Source organism: Sceloporus occidentalis, unplaced genomic scaffold (genome assembly GCF_023333645.1).
Source record: "Sceloporus occidentalis isolate IW3139 unplaced genomic scaffold, rSceOcc1.0.p SCAF_62, whole genome shotgun sequence".
Classification (NCBI taxonomy): domain Eukaryota; kingdom Metazoa; phylum Chordata; class Lepidosauria; order Squamata; family Phrynosomatidae; genus Sceloporus; species Sceloporus occidentalis.
The window spans coordinates 792,145-818,307 of record NW_028317042.1 but is presented as its reverse complement, the minus strand read 5'-3'; the positions used below and the strand labels follow the sequence as shown (position 1 = coordinate 818,307).

General features: G+C 40.8%; 1 protein-coding gene across 1 annotated transcript; it reads left to right on the top strand.

Moving 5' to 3' along the window:
* Positions 1–9,644: 9,644 nt before the first annotated feature.
* LOC149287263 (ankyrin repeat and sterile alpha motif domain-containing protein 1B-like) lies at positions 9,645–26,084 on the top strand. Its single transcript, XM_089492975.1, has 7 exons — positions 9,645–9,728; positions 11,126–11,254; positions 17,815–17,886; positions 21,027–21,113; positions 24,647–24,784; positions 25,270–25,437; positions 25,977–26,084. Exons 1-7 carry the CDS (start codon positions 9,645–9,647, stop codon positions 26,082–26,084), a joined length of 786 nt encoding a protein of 261 aa, XP_089349101.1.
* Positions 26,085–26,163: the final 79 nt, after the last annotated feature.

Sequence of the window (26,163 nt, the reverse complement as noted above, 5' to 3'; positions counted from 1 at the left end):
GAAGCACCGCTTCCTTGTATCTCCGGGTGAAGCACTGCTTCGTTGGGTCTCCGGGTGAAGCACTCCTTGTGAAGCCACTCCCTCACGAGAATGAGAGTTTTGAGGTGTCTACCCAAGAAAGTTCCCAGGTATGCTTACAGGACACAACAGGCCCTACCCAGCCAGGCCCAGGGATCTGTTCACTAATACCCAAAGTAACTACTTTACTACAAAAGCACCCACTGACATCACCAGAACCACCCACTGACGTCAGCGGGACTGCCCGGATCCAGAGAGTTACCAGGTATGACTGGTTCCCCCGTGGCTAACCCACTGTCTTACTTTTGTGGGCAGTGGTGGTCATGGTTGGATTGAGGAGATCCTCTGATCTCCCCTCACCGGCCCAGGGAGCTGTAATATCAAAGGAGGTCTGTGCTGTTCCTTTGCAGTTCTCCAGATGTTCTGAAGCTGAGCACCACAAGCTGGCTCTTCAGATAAGGTGGGTAAGTAGTCCTGCCCTGGCCCTTGCCCTGTACTCTCTCAGCTCTGGCCCCAACCCTACCTGCCTCTAACCAAACAAACCCAACAAAGGTGTTCTTGGACTTGAACACCTGAAATGTTAGGATAATACGCACATCCACTTTTCTGTATAACTAAAAATGCTGTCGGATTCCCAATATTTAGTACATATTTCCTGAAAGCAGCCCATTATGACATTTCTACATCAAATATCATCCTCCTAAACACATCATTTCCCCGTTTAGTATCCTGCTTTTTTTGACATTTTCCCTTGGATATTTCTGACATGTCCTTAACTTTCTCTCTTCCAAGGTTATAAATCTCACAGGAATTCCGCTGAATGACATTGTAGGGAAGCGAGCGAGGACTGTTCTTTATGATTTCATGTTGTTGGATCTGACGCGTCTCCCAATCGAGCGCATTAATTGGGTGCAATTAAAGAGATTTTCATTAAGTTAATACCCAGGTTTAAATAGATTTAACCGAGATCAGATGAAATCAAATTATCTTACATCATTGAGGCGTGCGTTCCGTTTCAGTGTTCCGGTATTTTTGGTGTTAAGGTTACTTGGTTATTACCCTGGATGCAGGTATGAAAATAGGGGTGGCATGGGTCTTGTTTTTACCCCATATCACTTGGGACCAGTGGCTTTTTTTTTGCCCTGGTGAGCCAGCGTTTGGAAGCCAATAGACGTCTCTATGTCGGCTCGCCAGATATGTTTAGAAGTTACATCTTTGCGTCAAACTTAAACTGGTATCTAGAAGTAAGTGGGAAGGGAGATTAAATTTATGTGAATAATTAAATGCATCTGAAATAACTGAGTAGAATTTTTTTTTTAAAAAACACTATATTTAGTGAAAGGCATGCAAACAAAATAAAGATAAATCTTAAAATAAAATAAATAAAATAAAAAAATAAATAAAAAAACAGTTCTTAAAAAACACTTTTTATATTTTTATTTCATTTATCTTATTTTAAGATTTATTTATCTTATCTATCGCTTTAGAGAGTCGGATCTGACACTTTCTGTCGCCTGCCTCGGTAGAAGTGGACAGGAAGAGAGGCTGAGATTTTTCTATCATTTTTAATTTAAAATAACTTTGTGTCCTTTCAGCCTGACAGCTGTTTCTTGGTACAACATTGTGTCTTGTTGATGAGCCATTAGAGTTTCTTTGTGAGTCAAGCTGGAAGCAGACAGCGTCCCGAATACCTCTTGACTGCAGCTCTTTGGTAGTTAAAGATTAGAATTTTTTTTTAAGAGAGAATAATCCAGTTCTTAAAACCCCCGGTTTGGGAGGAGACCGTGACTTATATATGGAAAACCAAAACAGACTGACAATTGTCTGTTTCACTGATCAGACTATAATACCCTCCTTGGCATCCGGTCCTTTTATTTGCTTGACTACTCTTTGACGCCTCTCCTTTATTCTGCTCTGGATTTATCACTTTTCGCCAACCTTACTTTCTGTATATTCGGTTAAAAAACGATAAAACAGTGTTTTATGGGGACAGCATGTTCTGCGTGATTATTCCTCCTTCCTATTGTTAAGTTACTGATTGTTGCTGATTGGTCCAGGCTGCTTTTGTAAGGGTAGGGTGGTTAATTCAGGACTGGAATTGAATTAATTCACGACGCTTCCTCGGTCTCACCTAAACTCTACATTAAGATCTAAACTAAATGTCTTCAAAACAATTGTTTTAATAGACGAATTCATGGATGCTATCAGCGATCAGCCCCCCCCCATGCGTGGGGCATTACCTGAGCTGACATGTCCCATTGGGGCCAGGAGCTGTCTGCACCAGCAATACTGAATGTTACGATACCATCCAGAATTAGTTATGTGCAGCTAGGATCTTTTGGCAAAACCATAGAAGGTCCAGTTGACCAAGACCTTTAACTTGAGTCTTCCCAATGGAAAACTCGACCAAACATCAACAAACAGTGCATAAGTATTAGAGTTCCACCTTGACTATCTGTTCTGGCATGATTATTCCTCCTTAGTAAGTTATCTCTCTCGTAGTGAAGTTGCTGATTGTTGTTGATTGGTTCAGGCTGCTTTTGTATGGGCGGAGTTTGGACTGATTAGATAATGCACATTGTATCGCTCTCTGGTACGGAGCTCGGCTACTATCTTGCGGTAAAATTGCAAAGCAGGTCCTCTTTAAGGCTGGTGTTTCGGATCAATGATGTCATAAAGCATTTCCTACAGTTTTTCGTTTGGTGGATTTGCAGAATCGCTCAGGGGCCTCGGTTTAGTTGAACAACCATGAGTTACGACATAACATGCTCTAATAATATATTTGGATATGTATTGCTCCAGAGAACTCTGATTAGTGACACTTCAAGTTTGGCAGGCAGCCTTAACCTAGTTTTTAGAGCAAATCTACATATAGACAAATTTGCTCTCCATTTTTACCCATCATCCTCTGCTTTGCTGCAGAAGTCTTCTGAATAGGGATTAGTGATTCAGCGAAGATTGGCGTTACGCAGATAAACTGCAGGAAGTCCGATTCTGCGGGCTCTGTAATATGGGATTTAGAATCACAAGAACCATGCAATCACCAAGCGACGTCTTTCCTTTTTTTTGTGCCGTAACGATGTGATTAGAATTTGCCCCCCTTCCTGGCAAATAGGAACCATGACATGTTTTTGTAACTTTACATACAACTCTGTTGGGGACGCTCCAGACATCATCAGCTAACAAGATCCCTGTGCACATGCGTAGAAAGCACTCCTGTTAATTTCAGTGTTGTGAAAACGGGACTAGGGAGGGGGCTTTGGGCTGCAGCCCTGGAGCTGCAGCTTCTCCTACAGGTGAGTCAATTGAGATTACCGGTTATATATTAAAGTATGTACAGAGTATTGCATTCCTCAGTGACGAGGCTGCATGGGACACCGGAGAGTCTCTTCAAACAAAAGAACGTCATTGTTTTGCTTTTCGCCGCTTAACCGAAAGGGACGGGCCTACTAGAAGCGCAGGTGACTGCAGGATTACGAGGAAGCCGTTGACAATTCCGTAAAGTGAGGAAAGATGGAAGGGGTGCACAGTGTGAGATTTGAAAGCGAGATTGTGTGGGAGAAAATAACGGGAAGCAATATCTGCCTGCAGGGATGAGTCACACGGAGTGGCAGCTTTCAGACTTACGTATGGATCGCTGATATAAAATGTTACAAAATCATTCTTTAAAGATGATGGATGCGTTGATTGATATATATTAGTCTTTAACCAACCATGTGAAGAACAAGTAGAGAAAAATGCCAAAGGGTCTAGACTGTAAGCTCGTTGAGCAGCGCCCTCCTCACCTGTTGTCTCTGTAAGTCAAATTGTTATGTTACCTACTACTTGTTATGTCCTGTCTTCCCATTGTACAGCGCTACGGAATTTGATGGCGCTATATAAAACAATAAATAATAAGAAAAGGTCAACACTTTAAAGCGGACTCCTACCAAAAATGTTTATTTTAATTGTTTACAACTTTTCTAGTTTTTGCATAATATGTTTTCCGGCAGCTAGACATTAACCATGTGTTATCTGAGCCCGATCTACTAGACAGCCACCCCGACTCCTTATCATACTGTTTGTGGGAAACAATAGAATGGCTCAGTGTTAATTACCAAGTCAGACACTCTAACTAATGAAAGTCTATGGAGGAACGGACTTCATTAGCATTGCCAAAAAGCATCAGCTCAGTGTGGTGTTTGACCAGGGAAAGTCACCCCACATATCACATGACTGACAACAACGGCGGCCTCCAGGTCTGCAGAGTTTAAAATGAGGTAAAAGCCATGGGGCTTGCCTGTTAAATTCCAGAGAGATGGGCCACAAACTTTTTTGATGGCCCTACTATACCCACAAGCTTATGTGCCCAATACTTTGTCCTCCGAGATAAATCCATGCTGGATGGTCCAGGACCTGCTAGATGAACGTGCCGGGGACCAGAGTGCCTGATTTTAATACCTGGCAGAATTACTTTTTCTTAACAAACTTGGTCATGGAGACATCTTTGATCAAAAAAAGGTTACCGTTTTGTGGCTTTTTACCTTTTTAATTGTTTTCTATGAGTCTGTGTCTCCTGTAGCGTTGGATTTTGATTGAAGGTCACACAGTGGTCCCATCTGACTATATCACGCTGCGTGTATTGCAAAAAGAAGTTCCAAAGATAGAATATTACTATCATTGTGTCATAAATGTCCCTCAGGGCTTCTCGTGATAACAGTGGTCAAATTACACATCCTTTTGCCCTTCATTCCCTTGGCCGCGTGTTCCTTTACCTGCATACGCATCACTGACATTTTATCTCTTGGGCTATTAAAAGAAGCGTCGTGTTATTTCTCAACGGAAAATTACTAAAACCTACATTTTGAGTGTTTGTTCCATGCTATTATATGACATTTCCGAGAGAAACACAGAACTGACCTTGGCTCCTTCCCGTTTTTTGTGATGTCAGCGTAGATATGATGCGGGGAATGCACTGGTGGGTTTTTGAGTGTGTGCTTCAAGTACATATGCATGCGCAGACATCTGTAATGTGTAGGCAGTTATCTGGCTTTCCTGATTGACAAGGTTTGTTCAGCCAACATGATGGTTCCAGAGGGTAAGAGCTAATTCAAAACTCCTCAAGGAAATACTGTTGTAAAATGTCAACAGAGAAAGGGGCAAATTATTCTTGTTTTTCTAGTGCAGGGGTGTCCAACCTGCGGCCCTCCAGCTGTTGCAGGACTACATCTCCCATGATGCTCTTTCAGCTAAGGGGCTGACTGAGGAGTATGGGAGATGTAGTCCTGCAGCAGCTGGAGGGCCGCAGGTTGGACACCCCTGTTCTAGGGGGATCAAGAGGTGGCTTGAGTGCTCCTTTGTGAACCAATTTAGGGGAGCGGGCCCTGTGACCCTGACAGTGGGTCCTGGTGGAGTCCCTCTAGAGGAAATGTATCAAGGAAGACTGACTTGGCTGGTCTCATGAACCAGCTTGGCAAGACTTGGCCTACCACGTCTGTGACTCTTGGTACAGCTGGACGACCCACCTCTAAATATCCATAACCAACCACTTCACTGAGCAAGTGCTCCTTTAAGACCTAGTTGGGTAAGCACGCAGAATACCGTTCAAAACGCAAATCTGAGACATTATGTAAAATGAAGAAGGAGCTAGTGCTTGCTTACTGAAGAACGGGAACAATTTATGGAAGGCCATGGAGAATTTATACTGACGTATATTATTCAAGAATTAAACCTCTGTAAGATTCCTGCCCCTGTCAGCTCTTTGAAGATATTTTCGCATTATCTTTCCACCGGTTTATAGATTCTTGTGTCTGGCTACCGGTGGCCACCATTGTTATTTTAAAGAGGTACTTTCAGGAGATCAGATGTCTATAAGTATCCAGGTCAATCGTGACTCCAGGAATCCCTCAGAAAGTCGATCTCCTACTTCAACTGCCCAGGACGGTGCCGTGAAAGCCTTGATCAAGGACAAAATCCTCGTTATTTTATTTATTTTTTTCTTTTATTGTCGTTAAAATGACAGATGAAGCTTAGACCTCCCTGGGATCGCATCCAAATATCACATATGTTTATGCTTTATCTTTTAACTTGTGCCTCCACGTTCTGGGAATGAGCTCTTACATAGATTAGACGTAAATTAAAAATGTGCGGAATGAGCCAAAAAACACCATAAAAGGGTTTTACATGCGTGTCTCTTATGTTTTTTATGAGCGAAGGTGATTTAGAAGGACCGGATACGTGCAAAAAGCTTCCGAAGGTCTTCAATGTTATTGAGCGAGGGATCCTTTTAAGACTTCTATGCGCGTTCTGTATGTGAAATGGGTAGAAGAACAGATTTTTTTTATACGTTTTCACCCAAAAAGTTGCATTTTTTTTTCCTCTAGACAGATGTCTGCACACATGTTTAATCAATCATGCACGTATAATAGCAAATTTCATAAAAGGCTGTTTCCCTGGGGTTCAGACAATTGGGACACCGTTAGGAACTGCGATAAACGCGAGGGACGGAGGGCTGGGGAAAGAAAGAAAGAGAATTAAGAAAGTTGGGGGGGAGAGGGGGGAAAAATATGAGGGGTGGGGCTGAAATATTCCTGCCCTTAATGCCACCGCTTGCTGGGTTTACCGTTGTCCCTAAACCCGGAAATAAGTGGTCCTTACCTTTAAATTGGGAGTGCTTCTCCGCCACTTATCAGTGGTGCAAATTGTCAGGTGTTCTGCTGCAGCACTGGAGCTGCAGCTTCTACTTAAGACGTATTTTAAAAAAAAAAGAACATTTTCAAGAATGGATATTAAAGAACTCAGAAAGTACGTTAATATGCATTTTTCTTTGGAGCGGCTCCCTGGGACATTAAATTGTCCTTTTTAAAGATTGCACGTGTCATAGCTCACATGGCGTGCCCGTGTAGAGGCCGTTTAAATGGAAAGATAAGGCTGTGTGATATGGCACATCTGCCACGATGTAACTTGAGATTAGGTCTAAATTGCAGACATGCCGTAAATGTGAAAATAAATGAAATAAATTGAGCTTATAGGCTTTTATGAGTTCACCAAAACCCCCCCCCCAGAAAAGAACAAAACCCATCTCCAGTTTACTTTTTACATTGAATGTTATTTTACAGCAACTGATCGTAATTGGTATCAAAGAAAGTAATGCCAGAGCGCGGCAATTGTTGATGACATGATATTCCATTTTATTTATAGAGCGCCAGCAGATTCTGATGCGCTATGTTAATTACCCAGAAGACGAATGTTTTTCTGGATAGTCTGAATTTTTTTCCCAAATAGTCTTCTCATTACCCAGCTCAACGCGGCTTAATTGGCCTCGATGCATCTCCTGCGTCGGAGACGCTTTCTAGGTGAATGTTATGATTCATGAAGCGGTCAGATCTAATTTAATAAGAAGGATACAAGATTGTCTTGTTTTCTGCCGTGGCTTACATGATTTGTATTAATACTGTCCACTTGTTTAATCGTAGTGATGTCGGTTATGAACATGGCGGCCGGGGGGGCATGATCAGAGGGGTGTCAGGGTGATCAGGGAAGTCTGAGCCGAGTCTTAGACTAGAACATGGAGATGTGCATAGTTGCCAACAGTTCTCATGATCATAAACACCAAAGGAGGTCAAGAAGGGGTTTTTTTTGTGTTAGAGTAAGTCATGACATCACTTGCATGATGTCATCAGAAATGTAAGTTGTGTCTTTACTGGAGAATGTATTCATGGTGGAATATGGGAAGAGGCAGGGATCCTGGCACTACCAAGGAGGAGCGCGGGGAATTCAGGGCTGAAAAGCTTCGATGTCGTAAAAGACCCCCCCTACGTTTAAACCAAGCATCTCGCTGGTACCCCCATTAAACAGCACAAAAGCTATTCGAGTGAATTTAGTGACGCTAAAAGCAGTGTAGGTGACAGCCCCCCTTACAACTCAACGACAGCCAATTACTCCTTCTAAATGGGCATGGGCACTTAGCAGCCCTGTTGTCACCGTGCCAAGGGCCAGTGCCAAGCTCGCCGCCTCCCCGCAAGTCCTGCCACTTCTAAATCTCTAAGTCTCCGCTCATGTTTGTCTAAAGGCATTTTACAAATATATGCCCACAATGGCACTGATTTTACAAACTGTTCATACAGGAAGGAGTGAAGTTCTATTGATTAATGTTACATTCTGTCCATACGTGTTTTTCGGGTGTATTTTGTGACGTGATTGCAGTCAATGATTTGATTTACAATATAGAAGCACAGTATGCCCCAATCACTTAGAATAAGAGGCACGGTCTCTAGAAATGATTGCGGTGTCTGGAAGGAACGGGAATGTGATATATTGACCGGTGCATTAGTAGAAGAGCTGATTATACTTGGTGATTCCTTTAATAGACAGACAGACAGACATTATTTATAGAAAAAGTACGCAAGATGTATGTTTAAGCTATTGTCTAAATCTTTGGTCAAGGTCAACTTGACCATAAGGTTGCTGGTTCACGTGTTTATGAAATAGAAGTAGGTGGAAAACAGGACTTTAAATGCCGCAATGTTACTGCTGGTTCCAAATGTATCTAGAAACGTATGTCTTCTGGGCTTCCTACGTCTTGAGTCTTGCTGTGTTGACTGTAGCAGTGTAATAATATTTAATTAAAAACGAGGCGGCCCTGGCACTTTAAGGCCGGCGGGCGCCTAATGAGGTATGCATATGCACGGCGGACGGCTGGATGTGACATCTTTTTATGCTCACACAGCATATCCAGCCGGTGACCGCACACTATAGCAGACCAGGTGTGTATATGGAGCCCAGTGTGCCAGATGGCCGGTCTGGAAGTACCTTCCATTATACCTCTCTCCAATCTCTCGAGTGATGCACGTACCTGGGAAACGTCCTTGGATAGGCTACCCTGAGCTCTCTTCCTTTTTGGGGGTAGCATTGTGCATGGGTGGGCTAACCATGTGTAATGGCAGTGGTGAGGTAACCTTTAGCGGGAGGGAACTGGGCAGGAGTAGGCAGAACATTGGCGGGGAGTGTTCATGGCCCGAGAAAGAATAAATGAACCCAGATACCCAGGGAAGCAGTACTGGTGACTGGAGACTCCGAGTCAAACCCAGAGAGCTCTGAGATACATATAAAGTCCAATTACTCTAGCACCTGCTCAGATGTTAGATTACAATATAAATTTACTGAATGAACCTTTGCCATAGGAAAGTTACAAAATCTAAAAAAGATACAGAATGAATAAACAACCAAGATGAAGAGGCCCAGTGCATGATGGGAAATATTTTTTTTAAGCCAGAACATACAAAGAATATCTTTATGCAATGCGGATGAATGTAAAGTCTGTTTAGATGGAATGTTTGGTTTATGTGCAGAATGAAAATATACGAGAAAGAATATTGTGGTCTGCCCAAGAAACCACGTTCGTGTGGGACTGATGATTAACCGATAGCACTAATACCAGCAGGTCTACATTGTTTTATTAGACGAGCTGAAGAAGGGGTTAATTTTTTATGCCCAGGATTTTAAATGTGTTGCTACGTCTCGTTAGATTGTTATACGGTTACTACGTACAATGTAATAATACAATGCGCCTTTCTTTCTTTATTTAAGCCAATAAAATCGCAAAGCTGTATCCAACTGGTGGATCCCTCGATTTTTCTCACATTATGATGCAAGGCGATGGCCGGAGGAGAAGAAATGAAAATTATTTCGACGATCTACCGAGGTCAAAACTCGAAAGGCAAATGGCTCAGGTAATCGTACTTCAAATAAGTCTTATCTCATGATATCATTTTTTTGAGAGAAACGTTTTTTGGCCGACTACAGACTTTTGGGGAAAGTCCACGTACCTTCTACAAACCAAGCCAACCTTAGTTTATCCAATGTTCGTTGATGCTTTAATTTGCCATTATAGGTTCATTTTAAGGAACAAATTACAAACTGCTTCAAAAAAAGTCATTTCCATCAGCCTGAAAAATTCGATTTATCAAATACAAAACAAATTTGTAGCAGCTTTGCGTTTTAGTCTAGCTGTGTCCCTGCGACTATAATTATTGGAATATAATGTGTGCGGCCCCCGGATAATGCTGTATATCATGCCGTAGCCATTAAAGAGCCTTTTTTTTGTGATGGTGATTGGATGTTTCATTACTAATAACCTCACATCTTTTTTGCATTTCCCGAGGACACTATTTTCCGGTAAATGACAAACTAATGGGATGCTAATGTAGGACAGCCGAGCGTTGTAGATTAGCAATAGTGTAATTATTCTTAATGGCCCCCAAAAATGCTTTATTTATTGTGAAGTTAGTTAAAAATCAGAGGTTCCCCACCCCGACCAAAAATCAAATAAAAAAAAGGCTCTGCTACTTACTTCTCTGGCCATCTCTGGGGCTATGGGTGGTTTGCTTTTGGCTCAAATACATTTCAGCAGTAAAATATTTTGAGTGTTTGTCCTCGTTTTCTGTCTTTCATGGATCGCAATTGGGTTACAGTTGAGTGGTAGTCTCGTTTTGGTCAACGATGACCAATGTATATTGACCGCTACATAATATAGGTGTTGTGAGTTATGGTATTACTAACCCATTAGGGAGAATCTTTTACACCCCACACCCAGACCTCTACCATTAAGCGTTATTAGGGTTCTCTATGAATCTAGGGGGATCTTGGTGGAATCTTAACGGGTTCCGAGAAGTCAAGGGCATCTGCGTTAAAAGTTGAGTCAAGTGGCAAAGTGCCCAAGCTCACATAATCATAATGGCAACTTGACTGAACATTTGACTGTCACTCTACTTTAATTGGTGGAATGGCAGTCAAGTAGGACAAAAAAATTGTCATTAACCCCAAGCTGATGACGCTAGGGTCATCAACTTCCAAGTGTGATTGGTGTTCTAACCTGCCCCGTCAAGCGGGGATGACTATTAAACAAGACAGGGGCTGCCCACTTACTCTCCCCTTATCCTTTATTGACTTGGCTGTACAAAGTTATTTTGTAGATCATGGTATTTTTTCCTGTCCTTGTATGTATGATGTGCGCAAAGTGGTGGTGCGCATGCGATTCCTTGTACAGTGAGTACGGTGTGAATTCAGAGCCCTAAACATACTAAATTTACTTGCTGCTTGTTACTTTTAGAGTAAATATGATTTTCAGACAGGAGATTGGGGAGAACCTTCTATCAGTCTCCGAGCCCCCAATGAGACCACGGGGTCCATACCTTTTCAGTACTGGCAGCACCATCCCGAGAAGCTCATCTTTCAAGCTTGTGACTACAAAGCATATGTAAGTATGTACAAGCAAAATTCCACCTGTTTCCATGATTTACTACCAAAAATATGTTGTGTCTTAGAATTCCGAGTAATTGTCTAAGGAATATTATTCGTGGGCACTTGTATATTATCTCGAATAGTTGACCCTTTCATTGTCGCAAGTATCTCATGGCCAGTCGGTAGTATAAATTGCATTATTGATCCGATCTCTGCATGGTTTAATAGGTCTTTTATTGAATAATTTCACGATATACAATCATTAAGTCTAAAGGTTCAGTTCATCACAGTAAAGAGGTAAGTGTTATTTTGTTCCTTCTTAGTAGTTTCTTAGCATTGGTTTGCCTCACTATCGAGCCTCGACGATCCACTATTGCCCTCAATTCACTAAAAGTACATTCTGCGTAGTTGCGGCGTGAGAACGCGGAGACGTGGTGTTCTGAGAAAGGGCCGCTTACAAAAAGCTTTTGCTTTCCCGCCGTGAGATATTTCTTTTCCAGAAATCATTATTAAAGCTTTCTTTGAATGTCTCGTAGGCCTAGGTTTCTGCCATTGTTGAATATATTTTTAACAAAGCGCCATAATATATTTTTCTAGACTTATTTGCGTTTAGGGATTTTGTCTCTATTACAATTATATTCGATCGACCTGTTAAATGTCATGAAAACTAAAAGAAAAGAAAACTAAGAATTGGAAAGGGTCGATCTGTTGGTCCAAGGTTCCGTTTTAGAATCTCACTCTCTAGATATTGAGTCTAGGGCTGTATTTCTCATGACAAAACTGTGTAATTTCTGGGGTGAAATTTGAGATAATCATCTTTTGTCATGGGATATTCCAGCTGTAGTAACCAGGTTTAAAATTGCTCTAGTTGCGACCCTTAGAATTCTGTGAGTATACATTGGTAAGTTGTCTTGGCCCGTGACGACGAGTACCTTCGTCTGTTGGTGACGATGAGTACCTGTTGGTGACATAGTAATTTAGGTTGAAAAAGGACAAAAAAGTCCATCAAGTTCAACCTTAGCAGCTCAGTTTAACACTTAGATATATCAGATAGATAATTATCTTGTTGGGTTCTATGACGTGGATTATCAGCATCAGTTACCGGATCACCCCAACACTTTCTGTGCTTCTTCCAGACACAGGACGCCCATTAACTAGCAAAGATCTCAAACTGTGAGAAGCTCATTGAGATGCCTGTTCTTGTCTGATGGGATTGTGAAAACGGTCTTGGGTGGAGGTACTTGAGGGCCACTCTTAGAAAAATTCGGGTTTATTGGCTTTATTCACAAAGTCACAGGTTTGACCTTGGTGGTGATAATTAATTATCACCTAACAAATTCACCAAATTTGGCACCTATGAATGAAATATGCTATCACCTCCTTGATCCTTATAGCGATATCCAGTCTAATGTCTCCGTATTTGACCCCAGGCCAACAAAAACCCATAATGACCTTCTACATGTCAACGCCAGAGTAAATAGCCATAAAACAGAAGCAACTGATAAAAATGTAACAAGCATGGAACTGACTACCATTCTCTCCTGTCTGGTTTTCCTTTGCCAGCCCAATAACGCTGTAGGTCGACCACAACCACAACATAACTACTTAATATTAAACACATTGTGGGTGGGCATGGGTGGAACTAGCTCTCAGCTCTCAGTTAGCCACACCCACTAATATCCAAATTCCTCCAAAATGGGAAAAAAATTAAATGTTAAGAAATTGCCCGGCATAACTTGTTTCAAAATCAACTGCCCAATTAACCTTTATCATTTGCCACAAGGGGTGACCAGCCTATAAGAACAAAGCATGACATTAACACCTCAAGATATTAAAGGGTTAAATATATATATATATATATATATATCATTTTTTCCCCCTCTCCGTTAAAAGGGAGCATGTACAGTTTGTTGACACAGACGCAAAAGCCTGCGGCAATTCATTCAAATACAGGCATTAAAATATAATTTATTTATTATTATAAATAGCCAGAATTTGGAACGTGACCATTTTTGTAGTAATGCCAAAAATCTCACACCAGCAGCTCCCCCCATTTTACCCTTTTTTTTTTTCTTTGCCAGACCACCGTTCCTAAAAACACTCATTATTGGCTAAAATGAAATAATATGCCCAGGTTGGATGACTTTCTTTGAGTTTTCACAGTAATCAGTTTTTTTACATCAGTTTTGTATTTAATATTTAAAATGCTAAACATGTTGGTTTATCGTTATCCTTAAAGGGATATTTGGGGTATTAAACACAAAATAGTGGTTTTACGATACGATTTGGGTTATGGGAATGACATCAAAACTTAAAGTACCAACAGCCAATCAGTGGCGTCTATTTGTGTCATGTGCTATAATTAATCTGGCCCGACAAATTTATAAATATGGCAAAATCTAAATTAATTCGGAACATTTGGGCACTGAATTGTAATAATGATGATGTCCGAATAATAATATGTAGTCGATTATCAGAAAAAGTGGAACGGCAAGTTAAAAATGATACATTTTGTCTTAATTGTACCAAAGAAATGAGTAGCCTGCCTGCTTTTTAATATATGCGTATACGTTAGATTTATTTATATAATGCCAGCAGATAGTGGACAGTAAAAATATTTTAAAAAGACAATATAAAACATTAGTTAAACATGAAATAAGAAGAGGTCCGTCCCTGTTCATGTGAGCTTACAATCAACCCTTTTGGGGACAAAATATTTTTTCTAGGAAAAGTCAACCAATAGAGAACGTAATAAAGTAATAAACACTATTACATGAACGTTGTAAAAGCCCCCAAAACATGACATTTCTTATTGAGCTTAGTTACGTCATCCGTTGTTAGCATGGGGAGCGGTAACGGGAAAACTGAAATACAATAAAACAGAATTCAAGCTTTGTTAGGCTCCCGCAGAGTGAGATATACTCAAGAAGACGGATATCTCATTCCATCAATTTTTTTTCCCATTTTCTCCTTATCTGCTGAAAAGCAGTCGTCATTTAAAAAAAAAAATAGATAAGCCGTAGCGGTCAAAATAACAAACGTCCTAAACGTTAAGAAAAGCTTGCTAAAAATGGATGTAAATATAAAGAGATATAAAAAATACTGTATGTGAAATATATTGGGTTATTATAGCAGTAGTGTGCATAGATACCATATAAACCCAACAACAGACATGGAAGGGCAAGGGTTAATAGAGGCAATACCCGTGAGATTGTTACCCAACGTACTCTTTGGCAAAGGAATAAAAGATATAAATATCATACCACCACGACTGGGTTTGCCCCGGGGTCTTAGGGTGAAACCCGTCTAGCCCTTCACAAAAGAGGGAAAGTTACGGGCCACCTACCCTGGGAGCTCGCCCCCGGAGGCTCCGAGTGAAGCTCGGCTTCTCTGGGTCTCCAGGTCACCGCAGAGAATCTCCGGGTCTCCGCCCACTTCCCCTCCCACTGAAATCAGCAGGACCGCCCAGTGACGTCACTAGACCCGCCCACCCGCTACCCGAAGAGAGAAAGGGCTCTATTAGCCGGGCCCTGGATGTTCCCGGCTGTGGGAATGGATGCTTTTGTTACCCAGAACAGCCTTGTATTACAGAGACATGGTGTTCCCGTGTGAAACGGATCCTTGAGCGGAAAATGCTTGTTAATTGTCTGAGATGCACAGGCTGGGGGTACCTTGTTGCATGGCGACACATATAAATATGATAATAAATATATTGGCAGTGGCGTATTCTGGCCTAGGCCTAGGATGGCAGGTCCGTGACATCAGACTACCATTTTGGGCCCACCAAGGTGAGTCCAGAGAGTGGCACGGAGTACCCAAGGTAAATACATTCCTATATTTGGGCCGGAAGACCTAAAACAAAATGGCGCTGCAACTTGTATGGACAATAGGTCCAAACACCTGGCTGATACTGAAACCCGAGTACAGGAAGGCTTTCTATGTGAGTCAGGCGAACCTGAGTCTAGGACAGAGACCCCCGATTGAGCCCTCTGTCTCCGGTTACGCCTAACGATCAATTCTTTCTTAAAAGCAATCCCCACCAAAGAGCCACAATACTTTAGACAGACCACGCACTTATCTTTAGACTTCTCCTACCCAGGACTCTGGTGTACTCCCAATTATTCCCAACCTAACTCCTTTTTTACACCCCCCCCCCGGTGTACCTTTTCAGTTTACTTGCTCGGACAAATACCTCTCCCTACCCCTTTGCTCCTTACGCTTCAGATCTTCACTCTAATGGGTCATATTCATCGCTCTCATTTGGGAAGAGACCCGATGGCCTTCTTGCTTGAAAGAAACATGGGTTGCCTTGTACACAGCAAGAGTACACGGCGTGCAATATCTCAACCATTGACGTTATTATTGCTTTCTATCACTGCCTAAAATGCGTACAGGGGGGGTGGGTGGTGGGACAGGTTATTGCGGACCGGGGGAAACCAATCTTAAATTTTAGTAAAATGATTAAATTGCCCATTTTTTGATCTGCTTGCTTATGTCCACATGGTTAAAAATATTTAACCCGTTCAATTATGTTTTTTTTTCGGCAGAGGTAGAAAGTGATAAGACACTTTTTTATACTTACAGTATACTCTGATGATCAGCATTAATGCAGGGCTGGACAAATCTGCGTAGAAGTTAGGAGCCAGATGGACAAATCCAGTAGCCAGCTTGATATGTTGTAGGAGCCAGAAAGAAGTTCACCCAATGGAGGGTGGTATGAAAGGACACAAAGAGTCAGGAGCCAGATCTAAAAAATCTAGTGGCCGTGGCTACCTGGATTTGTCAAGCCTTGCAATTAATGTCAAGTCATTTAAACCCATTTTTGGAAGAAAAAAAAAACTTAAAACCCACCTATGGGGTGAAGTTCTTGCATTCCGGACCTTTCATTGCGAGACCAATGAACGGTCAAAAGAACCCACGACATTTATTGCTCTGGACTGAACAGAAACCTCAAAAACCATCCCTGATCTATTAAAACCGATCATTCTGTAAGAGATCGTAAAACGAGTCGGGTAAAAAAAAACAATCCAGAGCAATAAATACTCATTTCCTTTTCTTATTGTTTTACATTTTAATAAAAAATGGTTTTCTTTAAAGCACTGCCCCCTCCCATACATTCCTAAAACCAATGCAACATTAACCAGACAACGCGTTTTACTTTTTTTATTAACTAAACCCTTTTTTTTTTTTCTCCCTTTGGTAGCAAAATTGCGACCATTTTTAAATCCCTCGTTTTGTACTTTAGCATGAAATTCTGATTCCTTTACATGCATGTTAGACATGGTCAGGGGTATGATGCTTTGAAGGGTTTATTTTTATTTTATTTTTTTATTTTTTTATTTTTTTATTTTCTCGGGTGGTTCTTAAGTTTGGGCACAGATTTCGTTTGATCCACCAAACAGATTCCTTTGTTTGTCTGGTTTCAGAAAATGTCTAGTATGTTTTTCTTTGTCTAGAGCATGCCATTTGGGGGAAAATATGGACCCATATTAAAACCCGTTGCTCACCCCCAGTGTTCCTGGTCTGAGATGATAAAGGTATATAGTGCACTTATATTTCCTTCACTTGTTTGCATTTTAGGTAAAAAAAAATAATTGAAAATTCAGTGATTGATTTCTGTTCGAGTGACTCAAACCGTTACATTACTGATAAATGATGTCAAATTATAGATATAGTTTTGCTCACAAACGGGAAAACCCGCCAATCAGAAAGCTTAGAAAGTGAAAAAAATACTGAGATCACAACATATTCACACACATACTGTATGTATATATATATACATAACTCTCCTTGTTGTACCATATTGGGATTGTACAGGTGCAAACTGTCCTAGATTACCAAGGACAGTCCCAGTGTATGGTTTATTGTATTAATCCTCGGTGCCACATCCAGAACTAGCATTATTTTTTGGCACATTCCCCTCCATACTGACCTTATGCCCCATATAGTCCTATTACAACAACAAAATGTATATATATATATATATATATATATATATATATATATATAAATATATATATATATATAAATATATATATATCACTGTGTATAGAAATTTCCTATACAACAAAAAAATCAAAGTAATAATTATCAAAGTAATAAGTAACTTGCCTTTCCTTATATCCACAGAATAAAGAAGGATTATCTTCCCTATTCCTACATAATATCTTGTGTGTCTTTTTGGCAACAAGATAACCTAAAATAGAATAGAACATAATTTGCAATAGCTGGTCTTGTGGTTTTAATGAACCCAACGCTAGGCAAAATATTATAACGTATATTTAATATATATATATATATGTATATGTATATATATATATATATATATATATTATATAAAGTTAGTATAATCTAGATCCCCTCAAATATTTATTAGATCAATTCATCAATTCAATAATAAATTAGGACCTCTGTGGCACTCCCAATGAGTGATATTTTGGACTGTGCAGGGGATTTTGGTCACTATTTTATGCTACAACGTAATATTTTCGTGATTTCTTTTAGGGATACAGTGTCCCGTAAATATGGTCGTTTCTGTGTTTCCATTGAAAATTTCTGAACGCGTTTCTGTTTCAGTATTTAGGTTCGATGCTCATCAAAGAACTAAGAGGGACAGAATCGACACAGGACGCGTGTTCAAAAATGAGGGTATGTTTTCTGCTTCAGAATATAAAGTAAAAGAAGTCCGACGGGACCAATAGAATGGTCTGATCCTCTTGAACTTCTATTCGAAAATAAAATAATTTTAAAAAAAAATGAAATTATATTTAATTTATACAAAACTTGGCTGTAATAATAACTTGCAATTACTTGTGTGGTCTTGAAAGTTCTCAAGAAATTAGGTATCATCTGATCAGACTTCTCCAAGTTGAGGAAGTCAAGGAGAGTCCTTGTTGATGTCAGTCGGGGTCAAAAATTTAGAAGCTTCGGTTCCTATAGCGTCTCACTTAAATTCAGCATCTCACTTAAAGTCTGAGTTGGAGCTTAGTGAGATTCACCAGGTCTCCACGTTGGAGGAGATATCTCATTGAGCTTCTCCATGTTGGTTCTTTAGGAGCTTGGCTTTTAAGTCTGAGTCTAAGGAAATAGATTTCTTTGTAAACAGTCAAGACAAGGGCAACCCGGAGCTCCTTATCTCCCGATTGCTCTTGTGCCCTGATGTAAAATGGAAACCCTATGAAATAAGTGTTCTAATCGTAAACGATAATCTTCCTCTGAAGCCTAGCAGAGACCCAGGTTCCACAGGCGGTCAACGTGGTATTGGAAAGCAAAGCTGCCAGATGAATGGTTATTACATCTTAGGGATAAAGCAGCTGAACAGAAAGAGCCAATGGTATGAAAAGAAGAGGGACCGCAAACCTCATTCGTGGTGGAACCTGGAAAGAGGGCCATCTTAGTAAATAAGGATACACTGTAGCCAAAGAAATTCAGTTATTGGGGTTATTTCCAAAAAAAAAACCTTTTACATAAAATTTAACAGAAACCGACTTTTATGGACCCGTAGCCAGGGGCGGTAACAGCAGGCATTGTGTGATGGAGATTTAACCCTTTTGCACCTTCCACATATTTTGTCACAGATGTTGAGGAAGGGTAGGATTTACAAAGATGTCACAAGGGGCAACGGGGACAAAAATTTGAAAAACTGATAAAATAAAGAAATCATTAGTATAGTGGCACATCCCATATAATACATATATATATATATATACGTATATGTCAGGCATGGATATATCGCATCTGCGACAGAAGTAGCTGAAAAGGGCATCATCCCAATGGGATTCTTGTATGGACAATGTGAGCTAGTCAGTATTTTCAGATAAACCATAATTTTGCTCTAAATAGGGAAAGTACTCTGTGCTATTATTTATTTTCTTAACAAGACATAATAATTAATCACCGGCTAGAGAGGAACACAGCGGTGATTACCTACCTCTCTGAACCATTGACAAAGGATGTGAAAAATACATTAACATGGCAGCTTTGGTTAATTTGCCGTCGGAATAACATTGGCAGGTTGTTGGATCGGCCAAGTGCGATATTTCACTTTGACAGTGAAAGCAGATGTTTCTGCCAAAGTCGGGCCTTTTATTGGTTCTGGTAGTTCAAGGGTTAAAGAGGAACCTATACGTACCATATTATATCTATTAGACAGAGAGTTCCCCACTAACCCTGTCCGCAGCCATCTGTGTCGAAGCACGGCATGCTATATAAACGGAGCCACATAGATACAACGAAGAGAAGGTCAACTCGAGAACGGTCCTGACTTTGAGAAATGGAGACAATAGAACCAAGCAGAAAAATCAATGTTTCTCACGTTTCTTACGGGTTTGAAACGTCGGTCCTCACCTTCTCTGCGTCTATCAAAGAGCTATAAGCGCATTGATTTTCCTTACAGTGATTCACACCACGTCTTTTATTTTTCAAAGGCTTTGATAAATCAAGTCTTACGGGTTTATTAAGGCCTAAAATGGAACAGAAGCAAAATGACGTTGTTGGCCGACATTTTATTGGACCATTGAAGGTGTCTATTCATCGCTTCCCACAATGGAATCCCTTGGGAAACCTGGTTTTAGCTTTCAGAAGAATAATACGGACTCATGTTCATGATTATTACTTGTATATTAAAGACTGGGTTTATCAGCCTTGTCAATACTAAGTAACTTTTTTAATCTGTTTTGGTTAACTCGTCAAGGACAGGCCCTAGAGCCTACACCTCATTAAAGATCTAACGCTGACTCTACGATGAATATTTCATTGGTCCTTTGCTAACGCGTAGCTTGCAGGAGACAAGATATTTCAGGATTTAGGGAACGGTGATGAAATTGTGTGACTTTGATATGGAAATATGTGAAAATGTATTTAAATTGTCAGGTTGACGTTTATGATGTTACTGTTTGGATAGGTTTTTTTTCCTCTGTGAACACCTCCCATGGTCAGTTAAAGGGAAATAAATAGGATTGAATGATATCTCTTGCCATCCCATTGTCATCTGACATGAATGGTAAATGTATTTTATGAGCATGTATGTTCTTCTGTAGCTGTAAAGCAGCAGATATAACCTTTTCTGGGCTGCTACTTCTTGTATCCTGAAGAGTTGCTAGTCTAACTTTCCTTGTTTGTGATAGAAAACACCATAGATATACACTGTTAGTAAGTTTTAACGAGGCACATCACATAGCGTGTGATTGATCAGTTATTAGCTTTGCTTCATCTCCTACTGTAAGGAAGTCTAGGCAAACAATGGGTTTTATCTGCTATAGAAGAGCCATAGATGCATTACTAAAATCTTCCCACGGCTGCTCTCCTGTTCTTTGTAGGAGGTGGAAATAGGTGATTCCACGTCTGGAAGGAGGGTCTACTATACCCACATATGTAGTTGTAGCCCCCCAGTTTTTGGGGAATCTCCCGGGTAGCTGCTCCACTGTCCTGCTTCTGCTGGTAGTGTGGACCATGGGCCAGTTGGGTAGATCCTTTGATCTAACCGATCTCTGATGTCCCTAACTGCCCCGAGGAGCTGCAGCATCGATGGAGGTTGGTCCATCGCAGCTCCCATAGGGGTCTACTTGTGATGTCCAGAAGCTGAGGTTGCTTCTTGGGTAAGGGGGCGAGTGGTCATGTCCAGTGCCGGACCTGACAATCCCCATGTCTTGTCTCACCGCCACGAACAGGTGTCCCCCTGAATTTTTGTAGGTATGATTGTTGGTGCCTCGGTTTATCTATGCTTCATAACAAATACAGTGATATCTTACTGTATGTAATATGTAATGTTTGGTTATTTATTTTTCCAGAAATCCACAGAGCAAATGAAAAAGGTTCCCACCATCATACTGTCGGTGTCTTACAAAGGTGTAAAGTTTATGGATGCAGCAAATAAGGTGAGATGCGTAAGAAAAAAAAATCCTATTTTTCCTGTTTTACAATAATAATGTAGATTGTGGAGTCAGCGGGAGCCTTATTTATAAAGTCAATTCCGGCTCAAAATGGTAAAAGTTGGGAAGTCACCATAGCAACCATTGGAATATATATATGGCGATAAGACCGCTTATCACTAAGATATTTTTTATATATTGTCCTCTCTTTTTTTTGTAATTTTACTAAGTAGTTATTTTATGAGATTAACTGGAACACTTGATTTTTAGAATAACTGAAGGCCAAATGTGATGCGGGCTGTGATGACAAGCCTTTCAAATAAATAAAGAACAAAGCCATTTAAATGAATTCATTTAATTTTGCCAGGGTTAGAATCCTGTGAAACTGTGTTGCACTTGGCTTGCAACGTGAAAAAGTCATAGGGATGGTGACTGCTCTATATATCATCAATAACAGCACTTTCATATGTGACAAGTGTCCTTAGACTGGAGGGCAGTCCAGAATATAATGCATAGTTCCCGTCTCTCACATTCTCCCTTCTAGCATTTCAAACAGCTATAAAGCTATTCATTTCTTAACCCCATTCCTGATGTTTCTATACACATTATAGTCCCCCAACTTCACCAAGCAACAAGTGCTCCCCAAACAGCTTATGGGTGCCATCTTTGTCCCCAAAAAACTTGTCTGTGCTATCATTGCCCCTTCAACATATACTCTGGCACACATATGTAAGCATACTTGCACAAATTTACACATGCTCATTCTCACACACACGTACACTCATTCTAACAAACACAACCTCTTACACCACTTAAGCATACATGCTCACGCACAAACGTATAGACATAGAAAGTGACAGCAGATAAGAACCGTTCATCCAGTCTGCCCAACAAATAGACATACACATCTATGCATGCACACACACAATTTACACATACACATTCATGCTCATATAATCTAATACAGACATTCATGCTCACACACACTTATAAACAGACATCCATGCTCACATACATACAAACATACATGCACCCTCTCACCTGGTATCTTCCTCTGTGCGAGAAACCTCAGGTTTACCGCGGGGGTCACACAATGTAACGTAATATTACCCTGCTGCGTTCCGGCACAAGCAGATAGGAACAAGTGGTGGCAGGGGTCGCCCGGGCCCTCTAGGGGGACGGGACCCTTTGCAGTTTTGACCACTGCAACCCCTGTAGTTACGCCACTGCTTTTAGGGCTGTAGAACCCTGTGATGTCCTCATACCCAGCAAACATTCTGAGCTCCTAGAAAAGAGGGACATCAGGGAGAGGAAAGAGCTGCCATCTTGTTTCTGCTTAAGTTCTCTTCTTAAGATTTGCGGTAATAGCTTTACTGAGGAGCTACAAGGATCTGAACAATCTCCAGCGTTAGAGGCTCATGAGCAGTTTGTTAACGCAGACGGAGTCTAGGAATCGGCTTACTTTTAAAGAACCTGAGCAGATCCTAAATCAGTAAAAAGAATTTGCGTTTTTTTTCAGTTTTCACCAGGATTTTACTAAAACAAATTTTCAAATGTAATTTTTGAAACTGCAAAAGCTAGTCCCCGCTGCATCAGTAGCATATGAAACTATTTGTCATTGCATCGATGCTTTGCCAAAGCCACCCAAGGCTAATAAGCATCACCCGCAGTCATCGCCCGTCAGCATGCAAATGATTGCGCTTGTTTGAAGATGCTAGACCTGCCTTGCATACGGTTCAGTCAGCCCGTGATTCCCGCGGGACAGAATCACTGCATCAAACCATCGACTAAATCAGACTTCCAAATGGAATTTATTACAATCACAACACGCATAAAAGCGAGACAAATTTTATAAATGCATGCCGGCCCCGAGGCGCGCTCGTTATTCTCTGCTGATTTTAGGAGTGACTAAAGAAAAGATTGGAGATTTGCATCAAATATAGAAAAGCACAAAAGTGTCTGAAGATTGACGGTTCCTGATGGGAACACGTGTTATTCGGATACCTCGGGAGTCTCTGGGTCCTGCTTCCCTGAGCCCCTGGGCCAGTTTCTTCTTTCCCGGGCAAGGGAGCGGTATTTGGTCAGTTCCTCTCTTCACCTTGGTTCTGTCTACTACAGGACTGGCAAATGCCCGGTGGGCCGCTGGTGGACAGCCACATACCTGATCTGCCGCTTCACCAGCAGATCAGGGGCTGCAGCATGGCCGCAATTTACGTGAACATTTAAACATCGCCACACATCACCAGGTCGCCCCGTCATGGCCAGTCTGGCTAGGGTCTACTCCCTGCCCATTAGATCCTATCTTCCACCCGACTATGTGCCCACCAAAGGCAAACCGGAGCTAGTCTTGCACTTACATGTGGCAAACATTGCCTCTTGAAGGAAACCATTCCTCCAGAAGGAGAAGATGGGCCTGCTGTTATAACAGCCCTTCTGAATAAAGTCACCTGTATTCAAGCAGGGCCGTGATGTAGCAGTGAAAAAGGCACCAATGGGAATGCTCGTATATTATAAAATCAGAGTAGATTATGAAGGAGTCCGCTCCAAGCTGTATTACCATAAGAATCGGCCCGTTCACCCCAAGACCCTAAAATTGAGTTAAAAACTCTCAAATACCAACACTGAAAGGTTGCATTTTTCTCGTTCTCAGCCTCTACTAGATCAAAACCCCCGCTATGATGCTTTAAATCACAGATTAAACAATTTAATAACGAGTGGTGGAAAAACCCGTGGCGGCTCCTAAAATGATAATCCAAGGCGGTGAAAACAGCTGTTTTTTGCTCATCTGCTGAATCTATGTTTTCTTTTAACCGGGTTTAACAACATATGCCGTTTAATCCCTCCAGATTCATCAATTTATACACACCGGGTGCTCATTTGCATGTCGTTACCCAGAATCCCCCGCAGTCGCACATTTACTGTTATGCATTTGAGGTTGGGATGAAACATACAGGAATCAGAATGTACAGACATTGAATTTCTGGGCTCCTGAGCTCTATAAAAATTTATAAAATCCAGCTGGGTCAATAACCCTAATCTTATTTCTTCGATGCTAAATTGGCTGTAAGCGGTCCCTTTTTCCTGTCCCTCTGTTCTAGGAGCTCAGAATGTTTGCTGGGTATGAGGGTATCATGGGGTTCTACAGCCCTAAAAGTCACAAATAATGTGCATAGAATCAGCAGAGAGATGGGCTTATAAACAAAACATTAATAAATCAACTGTTTTCTTCTTCGTTCTATTTCAATTCCAAAAATAAAAAAGTCCGGTAAAAAAAATTGCTAAAGCCCAACCCCTGACCACACCCTAACCACACCCCGACCACACCCTAAAGATGAAATCATTATTCTGTGACCATTTGAAATGTTGGTAGGTGTGAATTAGTATCAACAAAAGCTTTTAGAAGCTTTTACGGCCGGATTTCAGGGTATTGTTGGTGATTATTTTTGAGAATGCGGAATACCCCATCGCCCCTTTTAATCAGATCGGTAGTATGTAGCTCTGTTGCTGGTTACTACATGTCCTTTTGGTTCGTTTGACAGGCAATCATCGCAGAACATGAAATTCGCAATATCTCTTGTGCCGCACAAGACCCTGAAGATCTCTCGACCTTTGCGTACATCACGAAAGACTTGAAATCCAACCTCCATTACTGCCATGTTTTCACAGCTTTTGATGTGGTCAGTTTACTTAGATTATCTTTTTTTTTTACTAATAATATGTTTTTTTTTCTATTAAAGGACAATCAAAATATTTTTTTTTATATATCAAATAAAGGAAAATACTTTCCCCATCGTGTAGCTCTCCCTATATACTTCAGAGATTTCGATTACTACAAGTAATTATTTGGTCTCCAAAATGCAATAAAATGGGTAATAAAACTTAATTACACATTAACCTTCTATAAATGGAGGGATTGGTTAATGCATTTAACATCTTTTCAAAATAAGCCTGGATAACAATAGATTTTAGGGACAAAGAAGGAAAACGATAGATATTAGAGATGTGCTTGAGGTTCAAATATTTTTTCTTGTACATTATACGTGGTTTGGAGGGCCACCTAAAGAGAACATTTTCCGCTGCTTACGGGGAAAAAGCTTTTTCTTCTCTTTAATAGATGTTTATAAGAATTCTTTGATGTTAATTTTGTAAATTTTCCTTCCAGAATTTAGCGTATGAGATTATTTTGACACTAGGCCAGGCTTTCGAAGTCGCTTATCAGCTAGCCCTGCAGGCCAGAAAAGGAGGACATTCCTCAACGCTTCCAGAAAGTTTTGACAGCAAGCCTTCCAAACCTATCCCCAAGCCACGAGTCAGCATTCGAAAGGCAACGGTGAGTATCTCGATTACTTAACTTATAAGTGTTCTGTTTGGCCAAATCCCTGAACATCTAGAGTGTCTCTACAAACACAAGTCGAATTATAAACCCTTGAGGTTTTCTGGAGTTTTCTCAAAACCATTTGCACACTTTGGAGAAGACTGACAGGGGGAAGATGTTCTGGAGATTCCAGGCTGCAGACTGAGACAAATTATCTTGTCTTACATTTTGTAATCTTGTAATACAGTGTTCCAAGTACATCTCTTGAGGACCAGAGTTGTACGGCCTTGGTCCATAGAGTTCCCCCAACAAGTTGCAAACACACAATACTCTACAGTGTGATAGCCAACATCATCATCATTATTTAATTCATGCTTCTTGATGTTTTTATTGGGACATTGTTGACGTCAAGGCTACATCCGAGTAGAAACCTAGGTCATTGTGAGGGGTTCATGATTGAATAATGGATGAATGGTGTCCTTCAGCCATCTTGAAGGTGTATCTTATTTCCTAATTTTTCATCTGATTCATTTTTTTTTCTTGTCTTGAGACAGATAGATCAACCAGATCAAAAGACTTTGGCCAACTTGCCATGGATTGTTGAACCCGGCCAAGAGACGAAACGAGGAATCAGCACCAAGTACGAAACCACGATCTTCTAATATCAAAGAAGCCCTCTCCTTCTTGGTGTGCCTTTGTACACTCTTCAAAGTTACTAAATCGTATAAACGGCCATCTTCT